This window comes from Ambystoma mexicanum, chromosome 6p, assembly GCF_040938575.1.
Source record: "Ambystoma mexicanum isolate Mex_15411 chromosome 6p, UKY_AmexF1_1, whole genome shotgun sequence".
Classification (NCBI taxonomy): domain Eukaryota; kingdom Metazoa; phylum Chordata; class Amphibia; order Caudata; family Ambystomatidae; genus Ambystoma; species Ambystoma mexicanum.
Genome location: NC_090935.1, coordinates 1,453,531,839 through 1,453,543,921, shown reverse-complemented (window position 1 = coordinate 1,453,543,921; position 12,083 = coordinate 1,453,531,839). Strand labels below are relative to the sequence as shown.

At 45.1% G+C, this 12,083-nt stretch overlaps 1 protein-coding gene across 1 annotated transcript in view; it reads right to left on the bottom strand.

The window, feature by feature from the left end:
- Positions 1 to 12,083, bottom strand: part of LOC138510845 (zinc finger protein 25-like) — a 191,769-nt gene that overhangs the window by 161,678 nt on the left and 18,008 nt on the right. Inside the window, exons 3-4 of the mRNA XM_069626520.1 lie at positions 11,014 to 11,100; positions 4,386 to 4,512 (exon numbers count right to left, since the gene is read on the bottom strand). Of these exons, the coding sequence (XP_069482621.1) occupies positions 4,386 to 4,512; positions 11,014 to 11,100 (214 nt within the window). The remainder of the gene's footprint in view (positions 1 to 4,385; positions 4,513 to 11,013; positions 11,101 to 12,083) is intronic.

Sequence of the window (12,083 nt, the reverse complement as noted above, 5' to 3'; positions counted from 1 at the left end):
TTTTCCATATTTTGGATTTCTTCTGTTCAGTGTGACTGAGCAGCCAGGCTTATTTAAAGAGGGGTAAACGTGAGCTGTAGCAACGGAATTCGCAAAATACAAGTAGGCAAGTAACACTTACACTGAAGGTTTTAGCTATAATTAATCAGTTTTTAAATAAGCATTCTTTAAAAAGGGCAATATATGTAACAACCAAATATACTTACTCCAGATTCAACACAAAAGGTAGTAGATATTCTTTAGAGATGCTTTTTACACACTTAGGTGACTTAACTAACAAGGACAGTAATGGCATTTATATATCAGTGGTACACTTTGTAGATTCTGAAGTTTGTAGAAAGGAAAGGCTAAGGGAAGGAAAAAAAGGTTCTCAGAATATGCAAGTACTTAAATCTTCCAATGAAGTCTAGACAAAAACCTTCCCCAGCAATAATAGTTTAAAACCAAGGAGGAGGGGAGACGTCTGGACGACTCCTGCAGCAGCAATTTGGAGGTCGGCAGCAGCTACAGGCTCTTTTCGGATCAGCGGCACTTCGTAGTTTCAGCGCTCGACAAATCGCACCTCTGTGGATCTTGGATACTGGTTGGGCTTCCTTCACTCCTCGAGCGCTGCACACTGGCGAGGGGGCTCAAGCTCTGGTCGTCCTGCTTCTGGAGGGTCCTTGAGAGACTCCTTGAGCTTCTGGCTGGATTGCAGACGTTGCACTCGACTACGGATTTCTCACCTCCTGGCACTCTGTTCCTGTAGCAGCAAAAGTATAGCCAGTCGAGGAAGATGGTCAAGTGGAGTTCGTCTTGGGGTTAGTTTGTCCCAATAACCCAAGGGAAGAAGTCGTCCCTTCCGGAGTTTCTCTTGTTGATCAGAAAAAGGAGTTTCAGCACAGCAGCAGGACTTCACCGGGCAATTCAAAAGTCCAGGAGGATGCAGCAAGCTTTGTTCACAGTTTCTTCGTCGGGTGTTCTTACCAGTGGTCGACTGCCTCTAGTCCCAAAACCCTTGCCTTTTAAACACGTTTCTCCCATTCATGCACAGCCTAGGCTGTCACTCAAACAGCAGGACAGCCAGCAACCAATCATGACTGGGTGCATTCAGGCATTCCAAGAGACAAAGGACAGGACAGTTTTGGGCACCTCCCTCACATCCTGCCCTTGTAGACAAACTGGAGCCAGAGGCGGTTTTCAATACGAACAAAGGGCTCAAACCTGGCTTGGCGCACAGAGTAAAACCAAAGAAGGGCCTCAAAAACAGAAAAAACTGTGAAAAAAGACCGGGGCCATTTTGACAAAATCGTCACCCATGGGTGCGATACTGCAGCCGAGGATTCAGCCTGTGGTAGAAAAGCACAATGGTAGGAAAATTATACCACTGCCACCAGCCATTTAAAGTATTGAGGGCAACATATAAAATGTTACATAGGTAGGTAGTATAAGGGGCTACTATGTAACCCTCCAGCACTCCACATAAAATGGTGTGTGCTGGACCTACAAAGAGAAAAGGTAAGTAAAGTTAATTTCACGTTACTATTCTTGGGAACAGTAGTTCATACAAGGGTATTTAAACCGTATGAGAAATCTAAAGGATTCCTCTGTGACACTGCACTGAAGCTGCTGTGCGTCACCATACAAAAAGTAGATGCCTATCGAGTTTGTCCGACTCAAAAAACAAAGGACACACATAACCAAAATGAGGTCAAAACACACGTGAGAGTGAGGAAAAGGCTCACTCGCTCCAAGGTTAAAATGAAAAAAGTCCATAAATCCAGCAAAAGAGCTGGGGGTCTCTAGAGTTGAAGGGAATTAGAACGGATATGAGAATACTCCCTAACACTACCTTTTTTGCATCATAGCAAGGGAACCATCCACCTGTTGCATCTGCACGATGACCTACATCTGTTCTGTCTTCAGGAGCCAGAATAGCAGGCGTTCAGATGTATCCACCGTGCTGTAGATCTTCCCGGTGTATAGCATCTAATCACGCTTTCCTAACCATTCTTGTGCCTGTTTCAGTAGCATACGCTCCCTGATCAATTCACCATTTCCAATTTCGTGGATGTTCCCTTCTGCTTCCTTGGGCATTATCAGGAGCGTCGCCCAGACCCCATTTGTGGTGCCCAGGCATTACCCTCCAATTGTAAACGTGAACGCTCCCCATAAACAACCCCTATATCTTCCAAAGACACCTCATTAAATAAACTGTATTCTTCAATGGCTTGTTGAAGCGTGTCTTTGTAGGCTACATCTAGTAGAGCCTCAGCCCGAAGCCTCTGGCTGGGTATGCTGCCCCCCACCTGCCTCCTCCCCACCTCCCTCAAAAGTCCCTCCAGGCCATTATAGCGGTCATCTGGGAATGGTCGGAGAGAGTCTCCCCCATGTACTCCCTTCGCTAAGACCGGGAAATTGATCTCTTGCCACCAAAATATAGTCAATCCTCGTGCGTCCCATGTGGGTCTGATTAAAAAGAGTACCCTCTACTATCCCCTTTATGTTCCTGACACAATTCAACCAAATCTAGGTCCTGTACTATTTGATTTAAAGATCTGGATGCTCAGATTTTATAGGCGTTTTTTATGTCACATTTATCAATGTGTAGATCGAGCAGGCAGTTAAACTCGCCACCCCAAATAAGCTCCCTGTACCTCTGACCTATCAACTCAGTAATCCCAGGGAAGTATGTGCCATTGTCTATGTAGGGGGCATAAAATTGACCATGCACACTTCTTTCCCATCCAATTCACCAAGCATTATCAGTGTTCTCCCTTCCTCATCTTTGAGTACTTTGGATATCTGTAATGGGACTCCTTTAGTAATAGGCCCCCCTTGAAAATGATGAATAAGTCATACCATGTACAATTCTCCCAAACTCTCTTTCACGTTATTGAGGTCTATTAGTGTAGGGTAAGTTTCTTGTATAAACGCAATCTGTACCGCTACCCCATCTTTTTTGATATCGAACAATTTTCTATTAGCAGCCTGGCCCATTCCGCAAATATTCAATGTCATTACTTTAATGCACCCCTTGTTTCCTTGTGGTTACAGTCTTCTTGTCCCTTACAGCTCATTACTTCACGGGAGTAAGGGTACTAGTGTTGATTCTTAACACCAAACATGGCATGTCATACATTCAGAACGTGAGTTCATTAAAAACTCCACACCTAGCACGATTATTTAGAAGACAAAACAATTGGTTTTGGAGAACATGAATTGAGCACTCTTTGTCTGCCTATTTATTAAGAACAGAGTATGAAGTTAGAAGTGGCGTTAGTGATTTGCATGCAGATAACCATTGCGTGAGGGTAGAGAAATATTAATTGTTGCCAATTAAATTCACTGCAGGAGTTCAGATACTTCATGCAGCCCAACAACAATCTGCAATCTGTGGGGTTATGCAGATATCAGGGTGCAATCCCCACATGTTTGTAGTCTGGTTTTGTCAACTCAGCTTGTCATCCTACTGAGGTTAATAAAGAGTACTATTGAGTTGGGTAATAGTAACCCTTGTTATTTGCAGCAATTTAAGGTTCCTTGCAATTATGTTTCTTTGCTTAACTCCGGCAGAGTTGAACATTTCATGGGGTCTGCAGCCTCTCTATTCCCACTCCTAGTCACCTAGTGCAATGCACGGTCTTATTGATGAGCAGAGGGCAGAGGAGTGGGTGGGCTGTGAGTTTCAAACATGATGCACTCTGTTCCTGTGCAGGTTGACCAGATGAAGCACACTTATTGGAAGCTGGGTCTTTGTTTTTTAAACAAACATCATTCTGGGAATTGGGCTGCGTTAATTAAACCAATGAGATTAACGGAAGTGATAATTAAAAGGAAAACGTCAGACTGGAAGTGTGGTATCCATATAACCATGCACCGTCCAATGACGATGTTCTTGCAGAACCTGAACTCCCTCTTGCAAACCAGTCATCTATGTTTCTCTCCTTCTCCCCCTCTTTCTCTCTCACTCCCTCCCTCACTAGTTCTGGTCATCCTTTTCTGTACCTTTTGTGCCTCCTCACAATCTCTCCTCCGTCTCCGTCTATTCTGTTTTCTGCCTAGCTCCCAACATTGTGATCTCACACATTCTACCCCTCTCCAATATGTGCGGTAATATTTCTGCAGCACAAAGACCTGCATATAATCTGTGATATTTCCACTGTAAAAGAATGACACATGGTATAGATTCAACAATCAAAGCAACTTTGCCTTTGCAGGTATGTTCTTGTCCGAGGACGGGGAAAACACTGATAAAAAAAAAGATTTTTGCATTTCACTGGAAACACCAGCAGAGCTCACAAAACTAGCTAAAAACAGGAAATCCTCAACATGCAAAAAACGGCCACCAGGAACAAGCCCGTGTTTTGGAGAAGAGGCAGCCTAAACATCGACTCTATATTTACCCAGCAGACTCAGGGCCTGGTGAATTTCCTTCATCACGTTCCTGTACAGCTCCTTCTGCCACTCATGCAGCAGCTTCCTCTCCTCCACTGAGAAGCAGGCAGCGACATCGCAGAATGTAGCTGGTACCTGAGGAAACGGGACGTTTTAGAAAAATTATTTTAGTAAACATCCATAATGGCAAAAGGAAATATATTAATTCAAAAACAGGAGACACTGTGCCATCTTTCAACCCCAGCTCTTGTATTTACCACAGTGCAAGTCATGTTGCAAGCTACTAGCCAGCAATAAAATAAAAAAAATTAAAAAAGACACTCACCACCTCAATGCTATACATACGCAAAACACACCATTTCTTAAATCGCCAAGAGTCCAATATCACTAGGCAATGGCTAGTGGTGTGGCAGGTGCACATTTTGTGTCCCGGTTTACCAATATATCCACGCTCTCTTTACCCAATACCGACCAGAGAGATCAAGATAGGAACTTGACAGTGTATTTTACTCCTTTGTCTGAGAAGTTGGGAGAAAAGGCATTTTTAGAAATAATACATAGTTCTCATTCTTGAATAGCGTGTTTCGAGGCAAGTAAACACTTGACTTTAGCTCTCCTTCTGTCCTCATTCTCCTTGACCTTTCTTCTCCTTTCGACAAGGTCAATCGCTTCACCCCTATCAAGCGACTCCGTGAGAACCTGGGCATCATGGATCAGGCTCTCGCAAGGCTGACCTCCTTCCATTCGGACTGACCCTCCCAGGTCCAACTTGGTTCCTTCCTCTCCACCACCACTCTCTACATGTGGTGTCTCCAGGGATCTATCCTCTCACCCTGGCTCTTCAATATCTATCTGGCCCCTTTGGGCCACCCGATCGCCACCATCTCCAACTTTCAGTGTTATCCGGATGACACTCATCTCTCCTTCAGGCTTACCTCAGCCACCTCTCCTTCCTCGCTCATTCCTGTCTGTCTGTCTGCGATTCAGGATTGGTGCTCCTCCAACTATCTCTGCCTTAATGCCAGTAAGATTGAGATCCTTCTCATTGGGACCCCTGCTCCCACTTTCCCTCTCTCACTCTGGCCGCCCTCCTTGGGCCCTTTACTTTTGCCTTCCTGTAAGGCAAAATCCTTGGCATCACCTCAACTCCACACATCACAGACCTTGCCAAGAAGGCCTACTTCCAGCCTCACTTCCTTAGACGTATTCTACCTTTTCTCACTTTCCCCCAGAAGCTCACTTTCTCCAGAAATCTGGTTCTCTCCAGGCTGGACTACTGCAACAGCCTCTTTCTGAATCTGCCTGCCTCTACTCAGTGCACTCTACAACTAATCCAGAACTGGACTGCAAGTCTTATCCCTGGCCTCCAGCCCTGAAATCTCTCCTCTGGCTCCCGGTGGCTGCAAGGATCAAGTTCAAGACCCTCTGCATTGTCCACAAAGCTTCTCTGGAGCTGGGGCCCGCACTACATCCAACTCTCTTTGCCTAAGTATCCGCCTTCTCGAGCCCTTCGCTCGGCTACCTCCAACTCTCCAAGGGTTAGACGCTTCTCCAGACAGAGTAGGGGTAGATCCCTCTCCTCTGATGGTGCCTCCCTCTGGAACGGCTTCTCTGCCCTTCTCAGACTTGAGCCAGACCACCTGAAGTTCTGGAAGCAACTCAAGACCCTCATGTTCTCCTCTGCCTTCCCTCTCTCACTCCCCTGCTAACCGTCCTGTCTGATGCACCAACTGGCTGCTTGGTACCCTCAAACTCATTGGGTTCCAGGCTCCTCTACGGCTAGTCCTCCTTTGCACTGCCACCTGGCCTACTGCGCACTTAGGGGCTGTAATCTGTCAACTCTGCAGCCCCTCTGCTGACTTGCACTTACCCAGAGCCTTTCAAGTCCTGACCGCACTTCCCCCTACCATCTCCCTTGCACTTTCCCCCACTCGTTCCCCTGCACGATCTGAATGTCACATGACCTAGCAAGATCATTTGTCTTCTCTTCCCTGCCTGGTCTTGCCTAGAAACCTTGTGTACAGGAGCATTATAAATGCTATATAAGGTGATATTTCTATAGTACCTGCTGCCATTGGTATGGCATTGAAGCACTGCACTCGATGAACGCCCTTTGGAAGACCGTAGTCTGAGCTGAGATGTAATGAAAGGAGTGATAAAATGCATGTGTGTCTTTTTGCCAAAACGAAAGTAGGTAGAGTGTGGCTAGGTCTCCAACAGCAGCCCCTATTGCAAAGGTGAGAGGACAGTGTCAAAGTGTCACGTTTTTTATTAGCCATTTCTGTTTGGTTTCAAACATTCTTCGTAGCTTGCCCTTCCTATAAATGAAGACAAACATATATCCTATAGTCCGTCTTCATCAGTTAGCATTCTAGCCGAGGTTCTCTCAGTGGAATGTGCTGCTCATGCCACTGATCTGAGCACAGCACTCTAGGTTTCCTAAGAGGCCAAACTATTGCGAACCTTCTATTGTCTAACTTTCTTTGCTGGGAGTATTTCTCTGATTTTAGGGAGTAAAATAAGCAGGGTGGTTGCTTTTCGGGAGCCCTGCCTGGTAAAGACGTTCTGTGAAGGTTGGACATGCCGTGAACGCATCTTCTTTTTACACACATGAAACCGTTCCCTTGAGTCCAATTTACTTGTGCTGCTGACATTCATGAATGGTCGGACTGCTGACAGATGAAGCTGGACGTCTCAATCCTTAGAAGAGTCTGAGAAGATGAACCTTTTGCTGAAACATTGTTGGGTACCTCAACTAAGGGTCGAAAGTCACGTGATTAGCTTGGTCTCCACAAAGCAGCATGGTCCTTTTGGCAGGAACGGCTCAGTTTAGAATGGACATCATTGTGTCATAATCAGTGGTAAGATGTAAAGGATTGCCAGATGAAAATAGGGATGTCGGCAAAAACAATAGAAGTAATCGGTCGTCAAAATCAGCTTCTCGGGAGGGCGAGTCAGATTCATCCTTAAAACGACCTCTTTGGGGCTTGTGTCCAGCTCTACCCCTGGGAGAACCTCGGGTGCTTAGGACAGTTTCTACACACATGCTCGTACAACAGAAATGAACAATGTGGTCTGCCATAATGTTCAATGATAGTCGCAAAGGAAGCCTCAAGAATTACCAAACTCGGTTTCCCCAAAGAATGTTACTAGCCCTTTACTTGAAAGACAGTCATGCAGGAAAGCTCAGAAAAGAAAGCCAAAGTTTATATTTACCTTACTCACAAAGGAAACCATCAACAAGAGGGGAAAACTAAAAATCCAATGTCGTCCCATGGCACAGAAGCCACACGCTTGCGTGAAACCTAGCCATACAGATAGTTCATGTCCCAACATTTCCCAACCTGAACCGATGGACATGAGTCAATCCCTTCCAGAGGAGACAGCAGACACCAGCCAAGACAAGATGTCTTGCCCCTGAATATCAGAACTTTGAAATAGCAGTGGAAATAAAATACTAGCACAAGGGAGGCCAGGTTGAAGTAATCACTTCTCAATCAAGATCGCGAATCAAGAGGTCAAGGCCATACTGGACTCTGAAATCGTCAAACAGCTGCCCAGTCTAACTTGTTACTCGCAGTACAGGTACATTAGAAAAGTCTGATCCCCACCACCTGTGTCCATAGGTATAGGGCAGTCAATACCAAGGCCAGACTGGATTTCTCTGTTTAAAACCAATGGCTGCCCTTCCCAGAAAAGAAGAAAAATAATCTTAGGAACAGACTTACTGCATGCACTTTAACACTTGTTTGGGCAGGCCCAAGTAAAAGAGTTGGCAGACAGAGGTGATAACCAGGGGAGGGGATCAGGCGAGGGGATCCCATCCGGCCAATCGGGTTAAGGATAGACCCTTGGAATTCCTTGAAGGGATGTAACCCAAACCACCTGGGTAAAACCCCCATCCCTACATTACTGAGCTATGGATGGGCTCCTTAGAAGATGGAGAGGTATACAACAAAGCGCCCTTTCTTTTTTGGGGGAGTCTCAGAGGGCCAGAAGCCTCACCAAGCTACTGGAGGATGGGGCCAAAGGCAGTACATGGAGAATCCCTTCGTTGCACCCACTTAGTCCCCTCCAACGGACAGGGAATCTTCAACCCTCCCAACACAATAGAGTATTACTGGCCCTTTAACAGAAAGCCGCAAGAATTCCCCAACATTACCCACAGAATGTAACTGACCCTTTAGCCAAGAGACAATCATGCGGAAAGATTCAGGAATCCATGTGCCTTCCCAACCCCCGATTCACCAGATGCCCAAGCAGCAACTGTAGCAGACCAAGGAAGACAAAGTTTATAGTTAATCGCATGGTGCACTTACCCAGCAGGGAGAGGCAGACGTGGTTACATCTATCTAAATTTTTGTATTGCGCCACTAACCCGAAGGCCTCAGGGCGCACACAAGAGAAAGAAAAAGACAGACAACAGATAACATGGAAAGTTCAAAAGGAAGAAAGAAAGAGGAAAAAAAAGCATAAAACATGAAAGAACCATGTACATCTAGAACTCACAATATATCGATGTAAGGGTACATACAGTGAGATACAGGATTCAGAGCACCAGCGTTATGAAAGGGGGATAGTTAACCTTAACTTTTGACAAACAGGGAGGTTTTTAGTTGTTTCTTAAATAGATACAAGGAACCACTGTTAGCAAGGTGTTTAGGCATAGAATTCCATAAGGCCGGGGACCAGGAATTCAAACTTGTTCCTCCAAATCTTTTTAAGATGAACAAGGGTTGAACCGGGATAGTGTCGCTACTTGAACGCAAAGAGCGACTAACCGATTTCTTTTTTAACCTGGCGGAAAGATATGGTGGAGCTTTACCATACAGGCATTTATATACAATGGTCAAACCTTTATGTTGTAACTGCTGTTGGACTGGCAACCAATGTAAACTGCGCCTGGCATCGGAGACATGCATATTGCGCTAGAGTCATATTACAGCTCGCACTGCACTGTTCTGTTCTGTATTACCTGTAAAGTCTTAAGATTGGCCTGCGAGGTACCGATCAGGAGACTATTGCAATAATCTAACTTGCAATTCACAATCGCAGCTGCGATCATAGCCAGGTTTTCTTTAGACAAGTATGGACGTATCTGCCTCAAGAGCTGAATATAATAGTGACAGGAGGATTTAAGATAATTAGTCTGTCGAGTAAAAGACAATTGAGAGCCAAAAAAGACCCCTAAAGTTTTTACAGATTTTGATATAGGAACAACAAGTTGACCAATCAAGAAGTTGTCATATTTTGTATCCAGTTTCTTTAACCTCTGCCGAGTACCTAGAATCAACAGCTCAGTTTTGGCGTAGAGCCAGAGAGTTTAACACCATCCATTTCTGAATTTCAGCAAAAATGTAATTAATGTGCTCCAAATATTTTAAATACGCACCAGAAAGTTTAATAACAATCTGCGTATTGTCAGCATAATTGGTGAAATAAATGCCCATGGCTGACAGATGGGAACAGAGAAGACGTGAGTAAATATTAAAAAGTAAGGGCGAAAGGCATGAGCCCAGCGGGACACCACATAATAATAGAGATGCCAAAGAGGGAGCATTGTCCTTCGTTACCTTCATATTTCGGGGACCCAAAAATGATTTGAACCAAGCTGATGCTTTACACGAGCATTTACCAATTGTAATCAGTCTATCCACCAAAAGTTGGCGATTGACTAAATCGAACACGGTGGATAGGTCTAACAGTAAAGCTGTATTACTGCTTTCCCCACATGTATTAAATGGGGAAAGTAAAGGAACAAGATGGGGGACAGGCACTACTGGACATCTATGAGGTGGGGGATGCTCCCCTGGCAGCTGCCGAAATTTGCTAGTTTGCTTGCTAAATTGCAATTCTTGGGGTTTGATTTCGGGAGCCCCCTTGATCGCTTCTACTTAAAACATTGTTTTGTTAGAAGCCAAAACTTTCAGTAGGGGAACATTACTCTATCCTGCTGTCCTTGCCACACCTCCTTAAAACATTGCAAATTTCAATCCCAGGCTTAACGCCTTTTTGTCGTGCTACACGTTTTTTCGCGACCGTTAACTTCAACAACCACCTGTAAACCACATATAATACACGTTTCTTAGCGTCGCCACCTAGAAGTCGCGATAATTAAGACTTTTTGGCGATGTCCAGGTTCTCGCTGTAAATCATGATTAAACACTTCTCATATTCCCTGCATTACAGACAGTTTCTGTGTTTTGAATGCTGCTACAGGGTACCAAACCCACGTGGGCGCCACTCACTTTTTGTAAACGCTGCCGTGACATTTCCCTCGTCCTGCCTTGACTGAATATTCCGGGGGTGCAAGATCCCTGCCAGCAGAAGGTGAGGCGTGGGCATCGGAACCACGACACACAGCTCCGTATCATTGGCCAAAAAAACCCACCGGAAATACAAAAGAGCGTGATGCACGTACATGCCCAGACCCGGAGACACTGCTCACAGGTTACGTTTAAAAGGAAGCGCCACGCTGAATGATGCGAAAAAGACTCACATTCATCTGAAAGGTTGAGCCCTTCAGGGGCCAGCACGGCTATCGTTCCGAAAACTGCAAGGGGACTGAAAGTTAAGGATGTTGTTACACCACGACGCACACACATAAGTCCATTAATTAACTCCTTTATTTCTGACCTCATCTCCTTCGCTCTTCTCTTCAGTGTTGCCAGGTCGAAAGGAAAAAACAAGCTGGATGCCATTCAAAAACAAGCCCAAAACAAGCTGCCTCCCAATTCAAATAAGCAGAAAAAAACAAGCGCACCCCTAAAATGCAGTGGTTGGTCTCAAAAGTAAGAAACATAGCACAACAGCATGAACATATGTAGAGAGAACACAGACATCGTGTATTACAATAAGAACGTTGTTTGTAATTGCATTTTTTGACATTTAGTATCTCTTGTTTCCTTCTCGTGAATACATGTTATTTAAAAGTATATCATTGGCTTCTCTGGTCAGTCGACCAACCAACTGGGCCTTAGCTCCTTGGTGAGTCGCTCTCCTTTGGTACTCAGCTTCTTGAGTGCGTCACCCTTCTGGTCCTAGGCTCCCTTGTATAGTTCCCTGGAAGTCCCACGTGTATGACAATGTGGGCCAGTCTGAGCATCTCCCTTGAATGCTGGACTGCCATTTTTTACCATCATAGAAATGGTCTACAAGGACCAGCATGCAGGGGAGCCGATTTATGAATTTCGGGGGGAGGGGGGGGGGGGAGACAAATACAGGAAGTGACATCACTGGCAGTTATATGACTGCAAATTTGCATGTAGTCGCCAACTTGTTGCAACGGGGGGCGTGTGTTGGTGCGTGCAGCGCAGAACAGTGGAAACATTGGCTAGTATGCACTGCATATACTAAAGTCACGAAAGAAGGAGATTTAAGCCTTCGAGTTGCATTCCAGTAAGACATCACTGCCCCTACTCCACCGCTCTATAATCGCCCAGCAACACAACTAGGATGGGAGAATGAAATGCTTGCTAAACAGAAGGTACAGCTGCAAGGTGGAGTACCACCACCACCAAAAAAAAAAGTTCCCAATTCAAGGGAAACGAGAAGTAAAGACGTTTCCTGATTAAAAAGTACCAAGCAAGACGTGTGTGGTGCCATAGTTCAGTAAAACATCAACAATTCAAACTTACAATAGTGCTGCTGTAGATTGGCCAGCCACAAGTGACATTTGCTAAGATGTTACCTCTGGGTAACCAGAT